The sequence below is a fragment of the Hemitrygon akajei genome, chromosome 32, assembly GCF_048418815.1.
Source record: "Hemitrygon akajei chromosome 32, sHemAka1.3, whole genome shotgun sequence".
NCBI lineage: Eukaryota > Metazoa > Chordata > Chondrichthyes > Myliobatiformes > Dasyatidae > Hemitrygon > Hemitrygon akajei.
The window spans coordinates 6,644,845-6,665,135 of record NC_133155.1 but is presented as its reverse complement, the minus strand read 5'-3'; the positions used below and the strand labels follow the sequence as shown (position 1 = coordinate 6,665,135).

Genomic DNA, 20,291 nt, shown 5'->3' with positions numbered 1-20,291 from the left:
TTTTTGAACTTTGAGTTTTGGGTCATGCAAGCCCATACACTCCTACCCTTCCATTCTCCTGGCTCTAGGAATACAATGATCATTAGCAGATTTATAAGGGAGCTGTCGTTATTCAAAGTCCAAAAGTTGAAAATTAAAAGTAAATTTATTATCAGAGTACATATATGACACCATATACAACCCTGAGATTCATTTTCTTGTGGGCAATCTCAATAAATCCATAATAGAATAATAACCATAATAGAATCAACGAAAGACCGCACAAACTTTTGTGCAAATACAAAAAGAAAGAATTAATAATAAATATATACGTAATAAATATCAAGAATTTGAGATGAAGGGACCATGAAAGTGAATCCATTAGTTTTGGGAACATTTCAATGATGAGGCAAGAGAAATTGAGTGAATTTATCCCCTTTGGTTGAAGAGCCTGATGGTTGAGGGGTAGTAACTGTTCCTGAAACTCCTGCACCTTCTTCCTGATGGCAGCAGTGAGATGAGAGCATGTCCCAGGTGGTGGGGCATCCCTGATGATGGATACTCCTTCCCCACAACAGTGTTTCATGTACAAACGCTGTAGATGGGCACAATAGTGGGGAGGGCTTTACTTGTGATGGACTGGGCTGTATCCACTACTTTTTGTAGGATTTTCTGTTCAAGGGCATTGGTGTTTCCATACCAGGCTTTGATGCAGCCAGTCAATATACTCTCCACTACACATCTATAGAAGTTTGTCAGTGTTTTAGATGTCACACCAAATCTTTGCACACTTGTGAAGTAGAGGCACTGCCATGCTTTCTTCATAATTGCACTTGGGTGCTGGGCCAGAACAGTTCTTCCAAAATAATAATATTGAGGAATTTAAAGTTGCTGATTCTCTTCACCTCTTTTTCTCCAATTAGGACTGGCTCATGGACCTCTGGTTTCCTCTTCCTGAAGTCAATAATCAGCTCCTTGGCCTTGCTGACATTGAGTGAGAGGTTGTTGCTATGGCACTAATGCCACATTTCCAATCTCCCTCCTACACGCTGATTCATCACCACCTTTGATTCGGCCCATGAAAGTGGTGTCATCAGCAAACTTGAATATGGCATTGGAACTGTGTTTAGCCACACAGTCACAAGTGTAACGCCAGTAGAGCAGGGGACTAAGCACACAGCCTTGTGGTGTACCTGTGCTGAAGGACGTAGTGGAGGGGATGTTATTGCCAATTCATACTGACTGGGGTCTGTAAGTGAGGAAATTGAGGATCAAATTGCACAAGGAGGTATTCAGGTCAAGGTCTTGGAGCTTATTGATCAGTTTTAAGGAAATAATGGTGTTGAATGCTGAGCGGTAGTCAATGAAGAGCGTCCTGATGTATCAATGAAGAGCATCCTGATGTATGCATCCTTGCTGCCGAAATGTTCCAGAGTTGTATGAAGAACCAATGAAATGGCATCTGCTGTGGACCTGTTGCTCCGGTAGGGAAATTGGAGCGGATCCAAGTTGCATCTCAGGTAGAAGTTGATATGCTTTATCACCAACTTCTCAAAACAGTTCATCACTGTGGATGTAAGTGCTACTAAGGCAGGTTCCACGTTCTTCTTAGGCACCGGTATAATTGAAGCCTGCTTGAATCAGGTGGGTCCCTCAGACTGCTGAAGCGAGGGGTTAAAAATATCGGTGAACACTACAGCCAGGTGGTAAGCACAGGTTTTTAAGCCTTGTCCAGGGACCCAGACTGGGCCGAGTGCTTTTCATGGGTTCACCCACCTGAAGACTACTTGCACATCGGCCTCAGAGACTGAAATCACGGGGTCGTCGGGGGCTGTGTGATCTTGTGATGGTCAAACCAAACATAAAAGGTATTGCGCTCATCCGGAAGTGAAGCTCTGCTGTCGCCTATGTCGCTTGAGTAAACTTTATAAGAGATGATAGTACTTAAGCCTTGTCACAACTGTCAAAGCATTTTTTGTTGATTCAAGTTTAGTCTAGAATCGCCACTTTGCCCATGAAATGGCTTTCTAGAGATCTTACCTGGACCTCTTGTAACTTTCTTGGTCACCGGACTCCAATGCCTCTGATCTGGCCCTCAGCAGTCTGCAGATCTCATGGTTCATCCAGGGCTTCTGAATGATTTTGTGGTGGACACACTCATGTACAGCTGTTTTAACAAAGTCCACTATGGCCACGGTGTATTCATTCAGCTCTCCAGAGAAGTCCTTCAACATGGCCCAGTCCACGGACTCACAGCAATCCCTTAGCTGCTCCTCCACCTCCTGTGACCAGCTCTTTGTTGCCCTAATCTCTGAGCTTTGCTCTTTAGCCTCTGCCTGCTGCCTTTTCTCATTGGTGTTTGTTGATTCAGTTTCTTATTCATACACAAGGTTTGCTTACTTATAAAGCAGTGCTCGAGAGATAATCCTAAAGGTAATAGTCTTCCCTTTATGTAAATACAGTTTCACCCAGGGCCTTCTCTGGCTCTCAGATTCAGCTCCATTTACATCTGGCTGAGGAACTGGTGCAGGAAGCAAGGATTTACATTCTTGGACCACTGGGATCTGTTTTGGGGTAGGGATGAATTGTACAAAAGGGACGGGTTGCACCTTAATAGGCGGGGGACCAGCATCCTGGCAGACAGGTTTGCCACTGCAACATGGATGTGTTTAAACTAAGTAGTGGGGGGGAGGGGATGAACTGGAAATATAAGGATGGAGTTAAAGGGAAAGTGAAAATAAGAAAAGTTAAAAAGGACAACAGAATCAATGGAGTAGAAAGCTCAAGAAGAGATCATACAGTATGGCCAAGTGAAATAGGAATTGATATGAAAGGAGAGGGGAGAACCGAATTAAAAGTATTATATATAAGTATAAGGAATAAAGTAGATGAGCTTGAGGCTCAGTTGGAAATTGGCAAGTACGATGTTGTGGGAATAACTGAGACATGGCTTCAAGCGGACAGGGCCTGGGAAATGAATATTTAAGGATATACATCTTATTGAAAGGACAGACTGACTGGCAGAGGGGGTGGGGTGGCTCTGTTGGTGAGGAATGATATTCAGTCCCTTGCGAGGGGGGACATAGAATCTGGGGATGTAGAGTCAGTATGGATAGAACTGAGAAATTCTAAGGGTAGAAAGACCCTAATGGGAGTTATCTACAGGCCCCCAAACAGCAGTCTGGATGTAGGGTGTAAGTTGAATGAAGAGTTAAAATTGGCATGTCGCAAAGGTAATGATACAGTTGTCATGGGAGATTTCAACATGCAGGTAGACTGGGAGAATCAGAATGGTACTGGACCCCAAGAAAGGGAGTTTGTGGAGTGCCTCCGAGATGGGATTCTTAGAACAGCTTGTACTGGAGTCTACCAGGGAGAAGGCAATTCTAGATTTAGTGTTGTGCAATGAACCGGATTTGATCAGGGACCTCGAGGTAAAGGAACCATTAGGAGGTAGTGACAATTTGAGAAGGAGAAGGGAAAATCGGATGTGTCAGTATTACAGTTGAACAAAGGGAACTATGGAGCTATGAGGGAGGAGCTGGCCAAAGTTCAATGGAACAATACCCTAGCAGGGAAGACAGTGGAACAAAAATGGCAGGTATTTCTGGGAATAATGCAGAAGGTGCAGGATCGGTTCATTCCAAAGAGGAAGAAAGATCCTAAGGGAAGTAAGGGGTGGCCGTGGCTGACGAGGGAAGTAAAGGGCAGTATAAAAATAAAAGAGAAGTATAACATAGCAAAGATGAGCGGGAAGCCGGAGGACTGGGAAGCTTTTAAAGAGCAACAGAAGATAACAAAAAAGGCAATACGCCAAGAAAAAATGAGGTACGAAGGTAAACTAGCCAAGAATATAAAGGAGGATAGTAAAAGCTTCTTTAGGTATTGTGAATAGCAAAAAAAAAGTTAAGACCAAAATTGGGCCATTGAAGACAGAAACGGGTGAATTTATTATGGGGAACAAGGAAATGGCAGACGAGTTGAACAGGTACTTTGGATCTGTCTTCACTAGGGAAGACACAAACAATCTCCCAGATGTAATAGTGGCCAAAGGAACTAGGGTAAAGGATGAACTGAAGGAAATTTATATTAGGCAAGAAACGGTGTTGGATAGACTGTTGAGTCTGAAGGCTGATAAGTCCCTGGGACCTGATGGTTTGCATCCCAGGGTACTTAAAGAGGTGGCTCTTGAAATCGTGGACGCATTGGTAATCATTTTTCAATGTTCTATAGATTCAGGAACAGTTCCTGCTGATTGGAGGGTGGCTAATGTTGTCCCACTTTTCAAGAAAGGAGAGAGAAAACAAGGAATTATAGACCGGTTAGCCTGACGTCAGTGGTGGGAAAGATGCTGGAGTCAATTATAAAAGAGGAAATTACGACACATTTGGATAGCAGTAGGAGGATCAGTCCGAGTCAGCATGGATTTATGAAGGGAAAATCATGCTCGACTAATCTTCTGGAGTTTTTTGAGGATGTAACTATGAAAATGGACAAGGGACAAGGGAGCCAGTGGATGTAGTGTACCTGGACTTCCAGAAAGCTTTTGATAAAGTCCCACATAGGAGATTAGTGGGCAAAATGAGGGCACATGATATTGGGGGCAGAGTACTGACATGGATTGAAAATAGACTGGCTGACAGGAAACAAAGAGTAGTGATTAACGGAATGGCAGGCTGTGACCAGTGGGGTACCGCAAGGTTCGGTGCTGGGACCGCAGCTGTTTACAATATAAATTAACGATTTAGATGAAGGGATTAAAAGTAACATTAGTAAATGTGCTGATGACACAAAGCTGGGTGGCAGTGTGAAATGTCAGGAGGATGTTATGAGAATGCAGGGTGACTTGGACAGGTTGGGTGAGTGGGCAAATGTATGGCAGATGCAGTTTAATGTGGATAAATGTGAGGTTATCCACTTTGGTGGCAAGAACAGGAAGGCAGATTACTATCTAAATGGAGTCAAGTTAGGAAAAGGGGAAGTACAACAAGATCTAGGTGTTCTTGTACATCAGTCAATGAAAGCAAGCATGCAGGTACAGCAGGCAGTGAAGAAAGCTAATGGCATGCTGGCTTTTATAACAAGAGGAATTGAGTATAGGAGTAAAGAAGTCCTTCTGCAGCTGTACAGGGCCCTGGTGAGACCCTACCTGGAGTATTGTGTACAGTTTTGGTCTCCAAATTTGAGGAAGGACATTCTTGCTATTGAGGGAGTGCAGCGTAGGTTCACAAGGTTAATTCCTGGAATGGCGGGACTGTCATATGTTGAAAGATTGGAGTGACTGGGCTTGTATACACTGGAATTTAGAAGGATGAGAGGGGATCTGATTGAAACATATAAGATTATTATGGGATTGGACACACTGGAGGCAGGAAGCATGTTCCTGCTGATGGGTGAGTCCAGAACTAAAGGCCACAGTTTAAGAATAAGGGGTAGGCCATTTAGAACAGAGATGCGGAAAAACTTTTTCACCCAGAGTGGTGGATATGTGGAATGCTCTGCCCCAGAAGGCAGTGGAGGCCAAGTCTCTGGATGCATTCAAGAGAGAGTTAGATAGAGCTTTTATAGATAGCGGGGTCAAGGGATATGGGGAGAGGGCAGGAACGGGGTACTGATTGTGTATGATCAGCCATGATCACAGTGAATGGCGGTGCTGGCTAGAAGGGCTGAATGGCCTACTCCTGCACCTACTGTCTATTGTCTATTATCTTTAAACTTGAAAACCACAACTCAGAGCGCCTCCGTGGCAATGTGGATTTAATAACGTCAAATTATATGGAAATAAATACTGAACAGGCAGAACAGATTCAATCTTTTTTTTAAAAAAGTAAACCACTTAAAGGTCGGCAGAAATTAATGAGTGGGAGGTTGGAAATCCAAGTTCTGGACAGATTGTAGTTCCTAAATGAGTCACATGCTACACTTGAACTGGCAGCAGGCAACTGAAAATTGATTTTAACTGTTGGCTGACTTTGAGGTTTAAACACAAATCATCTAGGCCGGGCTTTACAAAAAGGTTATTTTTTTGTTCAAAGTGATATCTTCTGGATTAAACATTAATTAGAGGGCCTTGGGTTCATGTAAAAGATTCCACTGCATTATTTCCCAAGAAGAGGAGCAGGAAAATTATACTCAGTAGCAGTAGCGGCAGTAGCATGATGTTCTCCCAAGGCAGGGGCTCCCAACCTGAGGTCCACGGACATGGCATAAAAATGTTGGGTAACCCTGCCCTAAAGGTCTATTGGCAGGTCCTCAGGTTCCACATACTCTGCTGCAGTGTGGGCAAGAGTGAGTGGAGACTGTGGTTGGTGGCTGGGGCTTTTGGTCCTTCAGTCTCTCCTTTTCTTCATACTTTGGGTGAAGAAGATCAGCACCTTTAAATTCCTTGGTATTTTCATTACAGAGGATCCGCCCTGGGCCGAGAATGGAAGTGCAATTATGAAGAAAGCATGGCAGTGCCTCTACCTCTGTAGGAGTTTGCGAAGATTCGGCATGACATCTAGAACTTAGACAAACTTCTGTAGGTGTGTGGTGGAGAGTATACTGACTGGCTGAATCACAGCCTGGTATGGAAACACCAAAGCCCTTGAATGGAAAATCCTACAAAAAGTAGTGGATACGGCCCAGTCCATCGTGGATAAAGCCCTACCCACCTTCGAGCGCATCCACAAGGAGTGTTTTCGCAGGAAAGTGGCCTCAATAATCAGGGACCCCACCACGCAGGGCATGCTCTCTTCCTTCTGCTGCTATCAGGAAGAAAGTGCAGGAGCCTCAGAACTCACACCACCTGTTCAGGGACAGTTACTACCCTTCAAACATCAGGCTCTTGAACCAAACTCAACTTCACTTGCCCCATCACCGAACTGTTCCCACAACCTAGGGACTTACTTTAAAAGACTCTCCATCTTACGTTCTCGATATTTATTGCTTATTTTTTTTCTTTCTTTTATATTTGCACAATCTGTTGTCTTTTACGCGCTGGTTGTCAGACTTACATTGATTTTATAATTCTATTATGAATTTATTGAGTATGCCCACAAGAAAATGACTTTCAGGTTTGTATATGGTGACATATATGTACTTTCATAATAAATTTACTTTTGAATTTTGAACTTCTGTAGCTGTCGCTTGCTCTGTGCGGCGTGGCGAAGTTCGTTCTCAGGGAGCGGATTTCACCCAGGTGTACTTATTCAGTGCAAGGTCTCCCAGGTTTTAAGATGTACAGGCTGATTTTGACGTTATCTTTGAAGCATTTTGTTTGGCAAAAGAAATGCTTTGAAGAAAAATATGGCCAGTATTTACTACTACATGAGAATAGCTTACTGAGACATTGTTACGTTACTGTTTAAGGATATTATTTTATGCAAATTGGTTGTCTCATTGCTTACAACTGCAGCACGACAGCATAGTGATTAGCACAGCACTTTACAGTGCTAACCACCCGGATTCAATTCCTGCCGCTGTCTGTAAGGAGTTTGTACGTTCTTCTCCCGAGACCATGTGGGTTTCCTCTGGGTGCTCTGGTTTCCTCCCACAGTCCAAAGATGTACGGGTTAGTAGGCTAATTGGTTCACATGGGTGTAATTGAGCACCACTGGCTCATCTAGCAGAAGTTCTATATGCCTAAATCTAAAATCTAAACTGAAAATACTTTCCAAAAGGACTGTTAAACATTCTGCGATATCCTGAGATCCATGAAAAGTGTCTTCTAAATAAAGGGTTCTTTTCCCTTTGAGTAAAAGGGCAAACAATCTGGCAAGGCAGATGTCTGGCTGTTATAATCAGGCAGTATTTGTTCTGGTTTAGAACAAAAAATTTGGCTACCCATAAATCAGCACTGGAGTCTCTTCACCCGAAGCATCTGATCTCTCAGGCATTCCCGTGCACTCACATTCTCACTGTTGTACCAGTACAGGGTGTGACCCTTCAGGATAAACCAGCAACGCTTCCATTTCTGGCTCATGAACCTCGTGTGCTCCTTCTTTTTCCAAAGCCAGCCATAGCATTCGCCCAGACCAAGGTCCTTGCAAGAAATTCGTCTACGGCTCAGTGTAGTTGCTACCCCTGTGATTATAGAGAGAAAAAAAAATCAGAGACGTTCCTGTTAGAAGATTGACACAACATACTGAATTCTGACTGTAATGATGGCCACTTCTATTGGCACTATAAAGGACAGGTGAATCTGTGAAAGATAAACTGGGGAGGCCAAGGACAGGGGTTTGTCTCGGTGTTCCTTTTCCATCCATTGCAAACCTGGTCTAGCACCAACATCACAGAATTCCACTAGTTCATTTGTAAGGATGCTTTTGAGGTTCTATTCATCAATAATATTGAGGGTTCGTATCCAGAACACTCTTAGAGTCATAGTGAAGTACAGCACAAAGCATCTACTCCGTGCCAAACCACTTAAACTGTCTACTCCCATCGACCTGCACCTGGACCACAGCCATTCCCATCCCTACCATCCATGTACCTATCTTTGCCCTGGCAACCTTCAATGTACCTTACAACTGTGTTCAGCATGGACGAAAATGATCCATCAGCTGAAAGAGATCAATCAGCAAGTAATTATCAGGAACTTTCCTTCTCACATTTCACCCGGGAGTCTGATATGCTTCTGAAGTCTGAGTCGGCCTCTCGTAAAAGCTCTGTTTTCAGAGCCTACCCCCCCGTGCTCTCTCTTTAATCTTCCTTCCCTCCGCATCCAAGTTCACAACGGGAAGCGTCAGTCTGCTCAATCAGTACCACGATCAGAATCAGAATGAGGTTTATTATCAGCGGCATGTGCCGTGAAATCCGTTAACTTAGCAGCAGCAGTTCAATGCAATACATAATATAGAACAGAAGTAAATAAATCAGTTACAATACATGTATATATTGAATAGATTAAAACAGTGCAAAAACAGACCTTTTTTTTATAATATAAAGTGAGGTAGTGTTCACTGGTTCAATGTCCATTTAGGAATTAGATGGTAGAGGGGAAGAAGCTGTTCCTGAATCACTGAGTGTGTGTCTTCAGGCTTCATGTACCTCCTACCTGATGGTACCAGTGAGAAAAGGGCATGTCCTGGGTGCTGGGGGTCCTTAATAATGGACGCTGCCTTTCTGAGACACTGCTCCCTATAGATGTCCTGGGTACTTTGTAGGCTAGTACCCAAAATGGAGCTGACTAGATTTACAATCCTTTGCAGCTTCTTTCAGTCCTGTGCAATAGCCTCCCCATTCCAGACAGTGATGCAGCCTGTCAGAATACTCTCCACGGTATATACGTACTAAATGAATACTAACATTGCATTTGCCTTCCTTCCCACTGACTCGACCCGCACACTTTGCATCTTCTCAATGAAGTGTGCAGTTCTGTACAGTCTGTTCCTGGTTAACAACATCCAACTCATGGACACCCTTAGAAATGAATCAGCTCCCATGGTATTAATAAGTCAAAAATCCCAATTATACACTTATTCCTGAGCAACACGCGTAAAATGCTGGAGGAACTCAGCAAGTCAGGCAGCATCTCTGGAAAAGAGTAAACAGTCAACGGGGCGGGCCGAGACCCTTCATCAGGACTGGAAAGGGAGGGGGAAGATGCCTGAATTAGACAGTGGGGGGGGGGGGGAAGGGAGGGGAAGGAGGCTATCTGGAAGTTGATAGGTGAGGTCAGGTGTGTGGGAAAGGTCAAGGGGTGGAGAAGAAAGAATCTTGCTCTATTCCCCACTCTGGCCTTTTACATCTTCTCACCTCCCTGAGTCCCTTCTTCCCTCCCTTTCTCCTACGGTGCACTCTCCTCTCCTATCAGATTCTTTCTGCTCTAGCCCTTGACCTTTCCTACCCACCTGGCTTCATCTATCACCTTCCAGCTTGTCCTCCTTCCCTCCGCCACACCATTTAATTCAGGCATCTTCCCCCCACCCCCTTCCTCTCAGTCCTGATGAGGGGTCTGTCGGAAACATTGACTGTTTACACTTTTCCCTAGATGCTGCGTGACCTGCTGAGTTCCTCCAGCATTTTGTGTGTGTTGGATGATCAGCTATGATCATAGTGAATGGCGGTGCAGGCTCGAAGGGCCGAATGGCCTACTCCCGCACCTATTTTCTATGTTTCTATGTTGCTCCAGATTTCCAGCATCTGCAGATCTTCTGCACATTTGACATTTATTCCTACAATGGAGGAACTAGTTCTCTCTCTCTCTCCTTCCATCTCGGTTAATTGTTTTTTCTTATCATTTTTATGTGCTGTTGATGCCATTCGTTGCAACACTGTGTGGGTGAGGTTACCATATCGAGAGATTTTTGTGTATTTTTTGATTTATGGATGTCTGTAGAAATGGAACTAGTAGTTACCTGGAGACGGCCTGAAGCATGGTTAGGCAGTACAGCCAATACCACAAGAGGGAGTCCATCGTCCACCATTTTGGTTTTCCTTACAATTAAGTATAGTGTTGTCAACGGTAGCTCGGCTCATGGGTTCTTTTTCCTGAATTAGTGATGTGGGTTAAAGTTCTACGAGTTAAGAGCTTCAGAAGAAAAAAAAATAACTTTTACTCACCCTTTTTCTTCCTTCTGTTGCGTAATTGGATCTGAAACAAATTTAAACTTATGAAAACAGTTGCAACAGCCTTGATTGTGATATATCAGCTGGAAAGTCCTGCGCGGGTCACTAGCATTCCCAATTATACAGCTCATGAATTTTTTTTCCTCTTGCCTCAGTTTCAGGTGTCGAATGCTGTGCAGAAGCTGCAATAGCCAGTCAATCCCAGGGAGGGCAGCACTGAGCTGATCTGCAGAGGACTCACTCAAACAGGGCATTCACAGCATGGGATGGAACTGAACCAATAATAAGATCACAAGACATAGGAGTAGAATTCAGTCCACCGAGTCTGCTCCGCCATTTGTTGATGGCTGATATATTTTCCTTCTCAATCTCATTCTCCTGCCTTCTTCCCATAACCCTTAATACCCTTATACATCAAGAACCTATCAACCTCTGCTTTAAATATACTCAAATATTTGGCCTCCACAGCCGTCCGTGGCAATGAATTCCCCAGATTCACCACCCTCTGGCTAAAGAAATTCCATCTGATCTCCATTCTAAAGGGATGACCTTCTATTCTGAGGCTGTGTCCTCCGGTCTAGACTCAATCAACATATGAAACATCCTCTCCACATCCACTCTATCTAGGCCTTTCCATTTTCAATAGGCTCATTCTTTTAAATTCCAACGAGTACAGGCTCCCCCCCCCCCCATACATTATCCCTTTCATTCCTGGAATCATTCTTGAGAACCTCCTTCGATCCCCTTCAAGGTCAGCACATCTTAGATAAATCTACTCACAATATTTCAAGAGTGCTCTGACCAATGCTTTATAATACCTCAGTTTTACTTACTTTCTTTTGTATTCTAGTCCTCTCGAAACGAATGATAACATTGCATTTGCCTTCCTCACCACTGAGTCCACCTGCAAGTTAACCTTTAAGGAATCATCCCAAGTCCCTTTGCACCTCTGATGTTTGAATTTTCTCCCCATTTGAAAAATAGTCTATGCCTTTATTCCTTCTACCAAAGTGCACGACCATACACTTCCCTACACAATATTCCTTCTGCCACTTCTTTGCCCATTCTCCTAATCTGTCCAAGTCCTTTTGCAGACTCTCGGCTTCCTCAGCACTACCTGCCCCTCCACCTACCTCATATCATCTGCAAACTTGGCCAGAAAGCCATTCATTCTGTCATCCAAATTACCGGCATTGTGAAAAGAAGTGATCCCAGTACCAGCCCCTGTGGCTCACCGCTAGTCACTGACAGCCAACCAGAATAGGCCCCCTTTATTCCCACTGTTTGCCTCTTACCATTCAACCAATCTTTCCTGTAATACCGTGGGCTCTTATTTTGTTAAGCAGCCTCACGTGCAGCACCTTGTCAAAGGCCTCCTGAAAATCCAGGGAAACAACATCCAACGACTCTCCTTGGTCTATTCTGCTTGTAATTTCTTCAAACGATTCCATCTTATCATGTGCCTCTGAGCACCCTGAGACCTCATCCTTCATAATAGACTCTAATATCTTTCCAACCACTTCAGTCATGCTAACTGGCCTCTAATTTCCTTCCTTCTGCCTCCCTCCATTTTTAAAGAGTGGGGTGCCATTTGCAATTTTCCAGTCATCTGGAGCCATTCCAGAACTAGTGATTCCTGAAAAATCATTACTAAAGCCTCCACAATCTTTTCAGCCACCTCTTTCAGAACTCAGGGTGCATTCCATCTGGCCCAGGTGACTTGTCGACTTTCAGACCTTTCAGCTTCCTAAACACCTTCTCCGTAGTGATAGCAACGATACTCAACTTCAGTCCCCTAGCACTCTTGCATTGTGAGCATACTGCTAGTGTCTTCCATAGTGAAGACTGATGCAAAATACTTAAGTTCATCTGCCATTTCTTTGTCTCCCAGTACTATCTCTCCAGTGTCATTTCCCAGCAGTTTTATATTTATTTTCACCTCTCTTTTACTCTTTATATATCTGGAAAAAAAAACAACTTTCGGTACCCCCTTTGATATCATTGGCTAACTTACCTTCATATTTAATCTTCTCTCCCCTTCTGGCCTTCTAAGTTGCCATCTGTTGTTTTTTAAAAGCTTCCCAATCCACTAACTTCCCTTTATTTTTTGCTCTATTATATGCCCTCTCTTTTGCTTTTATGCTATCTTTGACTTCTCTTGTCAGCCACGGTTGTTTTATCCTTCCTTTAGATGCATCCTTCATCTTTGGGATGCATCTATCCTGCATCTTCTGAATTGCACCCAGGAACTCCAGCCATTGCTGTTCTGCCATCATCCCTACTAGGGCCCCCTTCCAATCAACTTTGGCCAGCTCCTCTCTCGTGCCTCTGTAGTTCCCCTTATTCCACTGTAATATCAGATTTTAGCCTCCCCCTCTCAAACTGCAGTGTGAATTCTATTATGATTACTTGTTCTTAAGTTAAGATCACTCACCTTCAGCTGCCTAATCAAATCTGGTTCATTACACACGCAGCACCTAGTCCAGAGCTGCCTTTCCCCTAGTGGGCTCATAGGAGCAGAATTTAGTTCATTCAGCCCATCAACCTGGCTCCACTATTCGATCATGACCAATTTATTTTCCCTCTCAAACTCATTCTCCTGCTGTCTCCCCGTAATTTTAACACCCTGACAAATCAAGAACTTACCAAGCTCTGCTTTAAATGTAAATATACCCAGCCTCCACAGCAGTCTGTTACAATCAATTCCACAGATTCATCAGCCTCATCTCTGTTCTACAGAGACGTCCTTCTATTCTAGACCCTACCCCTGCTGGAAACATCCTCTCCACTTCCACCCTATCCAGGCCTTTCAATATTTGATATGCATCAATGACAGGACTCCCCCCCCCCCCCCCCCCCAACCCACACACACACACACACACACACATTCTTCTGAACTCCAGGAATACAGGCCCAGAGCCATCAAAAGCTCCTTGTGTGTTAACCCTTTCATTTATGGAATCACTCTCGTAAACCTGTGGAAGCTCTTAATAGAAAGGAAGGTGAGGTAAATGGCTGGACTACCTACAAATCTGAGGAGATTACTATATAAATCAGAAGTATTCAGGAAAGAGTGATTTGAATCTCAAACTCCATAAAGCTTTTCCCTCTAGATAAGAGTACGATGAACTGTACTTTAGAAGAGTGGCTGAGCACATCTCCATTCCCATTCGGAATGATTTGTATTATTCAAAACAAAATGGTCTATTTGTTTGACATTGCATTCAACCCCTTAAAAATTTCACTTCATCAAACAACGAGATACGGTGGCTACAATGACACCGGAATAGTTCAGCTTTTGTGTTATTGGTGCTGCACTACATTTCAGTTCAGTCCTGGATCTCTTCCAGGTCGTGCTACATGTAGACATGAACTGCTTGCTGCAATGAACTGCAAGTGGAACAATTGACAAACATCGCCATTTCTAGGAATTATTGATGTTGGCATCGGGTAATACCCCAATGTTGAGCTTTTTCATAATTTTCCACAAATCAAGTTCTATTTTGGTTGACCTGCCCAAGTTTCTACCCAAAATCTCATGGCATTGGGAAAGTCAAACCAGAGTAGGATTTATTCTTTGAATGGTTGGGCAATGAAGAGTGCAATGGAATGGAGAGACTTAGCAGTACAAGTGCAAAAATCATTGAAGATGACATCACAGGTAGACAGGGTAGTGGAAAAGGTGCTTAGGAGGTTGGTCTTCATTAGGGCAGGATCGCTCTGCTGCCAGAGAGGGGGGCCTGTGTGGCCTGTGGCTGTGCCCAGAGGATGATACCAAGGTTTTCTGCATTGATAGATATGGAGTTGGACTATGGACAATGGACTATTTTTCAGTCTTATAGTTTTAAAAAATATTCTATGTTTTCGCTCATTCTTTCACGTTTGTTTTGTGCGAGAAGGAGGAGTTTGAAGGCAATGTTCTTGTTGTGTTTCGTGCAGGGGAGGGGGGGGGTTTGGGCGTTGATGATCATGTTACCGTTCCTTTTGGTACGGGTGGGGGGGATAGTTTGCTGTTTCTCTCTGGACTGACTTCCATGTTTTTTCTTGGTTTCATGGTTATCTGGAGAAGAAGAATCTCAGAGTTGTATACTGCATGTATATACTTCGATAATAATTGAACCTTTGAACCAAGTATGGGAGTTGGGACATTTAAATGCTGATGTACACATTACTGTGCTAGGAGTACAGTCTTGGTCACACTTTTGTAGGAAAGACATGGTTAGCTTGGAAAGAGTGCAGAAATGATTTATCAGGATGTTACCAGGACTAGATGACTTGAATTATAGGGAGACATTGGCCAGGGTAGACTTTTATTCCTTCGAACGTAGGAGACTGAAGGGCAACCACATAGACGTGTTTAAAATCACAAGAGGCGTAGATAAGATGGGACAGTCACAGTCTTTTCTCCAGGGTAGAGGACTCCAAAGCTAGCGGGCATAGACTTATGGTGAGAGGAGGAAAGAGGAACTTGAGGAGGCAACTTTTTCATGCAGAGGATGGTGAGAATTTGGAATGATCTGACAAAGCAGATATAATAGTAACATTCGAGAAACATTTGGGTAGGTACATGGAGCGGAGGGGCCTAGAGGGATACAGGATAAATGTAAGAAATTGGGACTAGCTGGTGGATAAGATGATCAGCATGGAGTCTTTGGGCTGAAGGGCCTGCGTCCATTCACTATGGCTCTGTAAATAATAAGACCATAAGATATAGAACCAGTTGGCCCATCGATTTTCCCCCTCAGCCCCATTCTCCTGCCTTCTCCCCATATCCCTTCATGGCCTCGATGCCTCAAAAGAACCTGATACTCACTGATCTTGTGTCATCTGCAGCAGACGGTGATCTCGCCATTGCTTCTTGCTTGCCGTCGTGTTTCATTCCATCGTCAACTCGATGAAGATCTGTCATTCCTGGAGACTGGGGAGCTGGTGGGTCATCAGAAACAAACTGCCCTTTTTCAACAGATATTTGACTTGCTACCTCCATGTGCTCATCTGCAAAACCAAAACACAGTGCGTAAATAATAGAGAAAGCGCACTTGGACCTGCTGCACTACATGATCAAATACATACTCGATTACATAAATTACTTAAGTTCTCATAGAAGAGGTTATATGGAACAGTAGAGACGTGCTCTGCAATGCCATTCAGAAATAACATCACCGTGTTGTTAAGGCCAAGACATTAAAAAGCCAAAGTTAAATTTATTACCAAATGCAAAAGTTCACGTACGGGGAGGTGCAATGAAATACTCGCAGCAGCACCACAGACACCTCGTGTCTTATAAGCATTCACAAGAAATACATATCATGCTCATTTATCATGAGAAAGAACACAATTAGAACAAAATAATACATTTTAGTGCAAAGCGGTTATAGTATTGCTGAACTTTAGATATTAGGATTGTGGCACCTGGTTCAAAAACTGAAAGGCTGAAGGGAAGTAGCAGTTATTGAACCTAGTGGTGTGGGACTTCAGGCTTCTGTACTTCCTGTCTTATGGCAGCTACCTGAATGGATGATTTTTGATGATGGGTGAGGCAGCACCTCTTGTACATACTACTGATGGCAATGACATACCTGCATGATGTGTACAGCATTCCTATGTCTTTTTCTGGGAGGTGGATTGGAGATACGTCTCTACCAAAGGAGGTGTAAGGCGCTCCATCCCCCCACTAGCCTGCAGGTCACCCTTGGGCAAGGTGCAGCACCCGCTTAGCCCCACCCCACCTGCCCCCACTGATCAGGGTCACGTGAAGCCATGAGAGCAGGTCGTATGAGCAGCTGGTGCACATCACAAGTCCTGGTTATGCAACCATTCATGCCAGGCAGACAATCTCTGAAGAGTTTTGAAAATGGCTGGGGTCTCCCCTCTTGGAACACTGCCCAGAAGGCAGCAATGGCAAACCACTTCTGTAGAAACATTTGTCAAGAACAATCATGGTCAAAGAGCATGACTGCTCACGTCATACGACACAGCAAATTATCAGCGAATGATATCCTTTTCAAAACCTGTCTAATGCTGCCATTACTGGGCAACAAGGATCCATTTGACAGTAATCATAGTTGAAGGAGTTAGCTTCAATATTTCAGGTACATAGGCAGTACAGTCTCAAGGTCAGAGAAAAAAAATACGCTTTTCCTTTTACAACATTGGCACATTAATATCAGAATTGTAAATATTGTGCATTAATTGAAGTATATCTGTATGGTATATTTTCACTTTTGGTAATTTGGGGAAGGTGAAAATCTACTCGCACACAGTGGTCACACAGGCAAAGTACAGAGTGGGTGGTCCGAGGACGATGATTCCTGTGTATTGATGCATTGTACGCAGAAGGGTGAATGAAGCAAACAAATAGTCAAGTAATCTTCAGGAAAAGTTAACAGGTCCATATGAAAGACCTCAACTACCAATATTTATTTACCTAACACCACATTTTAATTTCCTGTACCTACAGGTCATTTTAGTGCTTATTGACGTCTGGAAAGTATTATTCGATTTGTTCAGATGTGAACAAAGACAACTAATAGAAAGAGGAAGTTGTTTCACCGAATTATACTCATTTCCTACAGCTGTTGTCTCTTGAAAGGTAGCTTTGAAAGGATTTAATTAATCTTGTGTGACTTTGTAGGGTTTTTGTTATATATTTCTGCACTTCAGCAAATCTACAAGGTTAGCAAATAATGTGAATCAATCAAGCGTGACAAACACTTTGGAAATATGAGCAATTAAAAAAAATTGTGCATGCACATCAGATCCAAGATTGTCAATGATATGATACATCTTACAGTGCACTTTGGCATCGTGCATATAGTTAATACACTTCAAACACAGGACTTTTATATCTCAGCAAGCCACAGCATGTCAAGAGAGAAAGGATTAGAAACTGTACTCTGCCTTATAAGGGTGCTTTTGAAAAGTGCTATTTGGTGGACTTGCGCCAAATTTGTGAATAGTGCCCAATCATTGCCCAAAAGTGCCTTTCATCTGTTAGTTCTTCCCTTCAGAGAAAGGATTGGGGAAGGGGCTTGGTGAGGTGGCTACGGACTTGGCGGAGGGAAACACAAAGACAAATACTTGATAAACAATAAGCATCTTTGATTTCCTGACAAACCAGGTGAGGTCAAGCAGCTTTAACGGGCTTCATGGTAGTGTAGTGGTTAGCATGATGCTCAGGGCGTCCCAGCGTTCACGGTTCAATTCCGCTGTCCTCTGTAAGGAGTTTGTACGTGGGTATTCTCTGAGTGCTCCAGTTTCTTCCCACAGTTCAAAGATGTACCAGTTAGTAGGTTAATTGGTCATTGTAAACTGGGCTAGGGTTAAATAGGTGGGCTGCTGGGCTTGTTGGGCTGGAAGGCTGTTATCTCTAAATAAAATGAATAAATAAATGAATACAATGAATTAAGCAGGTCTCAGCTCCTTAGTTAAGGTTGCTTTGGCATGTGAGGCCTTTTGTAAGAGTGACATGTACGAAAGAACAGAGTGAAATAATGCTTTTAAGGAACAAATAAACAAAGGAGATTTAAAAAAAAGGAGACTTTCATGTAAAAACACAGAGAGACAGGTTGTGAAACTGGCCTGCCATTCAATGTGATCATAGATGGTCTATGAACAAATTTCTCCTTGCCCTATGTTTTTTAATAATTTTGGTTAACAAAACCTAAAATAATTTTTAATTGAAAACACGAGAAATTCTGCAAAAATGCTGGAAATCCAGAACAACACACACAAAATGCAGAAGGAACTGAGCAGATCGAGCACCATCTATGGAAATGAATAAACAGTTGACGTTTCAGGCCGAGACCTTTCCTCAGGAAGGACTGAATATTCATAACCAGCCAAGCCTCAGTTGTCTTTAGGTGAAGTCAGTTCTTAACTTCTCCCAGTGTTTGTATTTGGAGGCTTTGTAATAACAGGACTCCTGAAAACATAGCGCTCTAATTTTTAAGTTACAGCCACAAGTCATGGACCAAATGGAAGTAGTTTTTTTTCTGTTTTGAGTGTAAGAAGTGAGGCAGCAGGAGGGGAGGAAGAAGTACAAGATAGTGGATGATAGGTGAAATTGGGAGAGCAGGAGGGGTGAAATAAAGAGCTGGCAAAGTCGACTGGTGCAAGACACTTGTCCGTCCAAAGCTCGAGTATTGCGCGGCCATATGGGATCCCTATCAAGCTAACAATAAGAAGTCCATCGAAAAACTCCAATGCCGTGCTGCTCGCTTTGTGCTAAATGATTACAGCAGGAAATCCAGTGTCACCGACATGCTCTCTAACCTTCAATGGGAACCATTTGAAAACCGACGTACTAAGCCACAGTTAATCTCCATTTTCAAAGAAGTTCACAACATCACTCCATCAAACATCCAAAGTCGCCACAGGGTCAGTTCAACTCGACAGCAAACTGGACCTTACATATTGGAAACCCCCTCAATTCAACAAGATTTGTTACCAGTGCTCCCTCTACCCAAGATCAACAAGAGAGTGGAATCTTCTGCCGCCAGAACTGCGCAGTATTTCTGCCATTAATATTTTTAAAGATAGACTCAATCAAATCAATTTAGGGGATCTAGTCAAAAAAACTCACTTTACAATTTAACTCTCACGCCGTTCACACCGACTGTGCGTTACGACAGCCGTCCGGCAGTGCTTGCACAGTACCAAGCCGGAGCAGAAGAAGAGATAAAGAGCTGGAGGAGGGGGGAGTCTGATAGAGAGGATAGAGGGCCATGGAAAAAGGGAAGAGGGAACAGCACCAGAAGGAGGTGATGGGCAGGTAAGGTGATAAGGAGAGTGAGAGAGAGAGAGAGTGAGAGAGGAATGAGGTATGGTGAAGGAGAGTGAAGCTCTTTACTTCATCCCTCCCCTCCGGTTTCACCTACCACCTGCCACCTTGTACCTCTTCCTCCCCTCCCCCACCTTCTTCCTCAGACTTCTCATCTCTTTTTTCCAGTCCCAATGAAGGGTCTCGGCCCGAAACGTCCACTGCTTACTCTTTTCCATAGACGCTGCCTGGCCTGCAGAGTTCCTCCAGCATTTTGGGTGTGTTACTTTGATTTCCAGCATCTGCGGATTTTCACTTGTCAATAAAGGCAGGCTGGATTTAAGGTGATAGGTAACAGGTGAGTTGTCCTGAGTGAGTATACACACCCTGAAAGAGTAGTGGATACAGGTTTAGTACAATTCTTCAGAAAGTAATTCCATTATATGCGTGAAAAGCTGAAATGTGCAGGGCTACGAGAAAGGGCAGGGGAGTGGGAGTAATTGCAAAAAACTGTCAAAGGCACGATAGATTAAATTGCCTCCATACAAAACCCTTTTATGAATCATTGATTGTCAGAGTGTGTGGCCCACCCAACTTCATCTGCCTTTTGATAACTTTCCCTTTGATCACAAGGTCAGGACTGATGCTACCTGCACGTGGTGCAACACTCCCACTGACAACTGGAAAGTTTGCGGCAGAAGTTAAAAAATATTCCACTCAGCCTAATGAGCAACAGATACCTGTCAGAGTCCACAAGTACCATTCTCACAACTCCTTAAGTATTAAAATAGCTATGAATAAAGAACTAAAGAGCTGGTTACTGACTACAGAGGGCTGAAATCGGGAGGTCCCTGAGCTAGTCCTCATTAGTGGATTACAGCGGGAGAGGGTAATTAACTTTAAATTCCTTTGCGTTATCCTATTAGAGGACCTGTCCTGGGACCAGCACGTAAATGCCATTTCAAAGAGATCACAGCAGTGATATGGAGAGCACAGCCTG

The 20,291-nt window shown here is 43.5% G+C and overlaps 1 protein-coding gene across 3 annotated transcripts in view; it reads right to left on the bottom strand.

Moving 5' to 3' along the window:
* cnksr1 (connector enhancer of kinase suppressor of Ras 1) overlaps window positions 1–20,291 on the bottom strand; it is a 115,398-nt gene that overhangs the window by 22,798 nt on the left and 72,309 nt on the right. For all 3 annotated transcript variants that reach the window (XM_073034459.1, XM_073034460.1, XM_073034461.1), the window contains 3 exons: window positions 15,344–15,525; window positions 10,525–10,555; window positions 7,871–8,043 (listed from right to left, as the gene is read on the bottom strand). In XM_073034459.1, coding sequence (XP_072890560.1) covers window positions 7,871–8,043; window positions 10,525–10,555; window positions 15,344–15,525 — 386 coding nt within the window. The remainder of the gene's footprint in view (window positions 1–7,870; window positions 8,044–10,524; window positions 10,556–15,343; window positions 15,526–20,291) is intronic.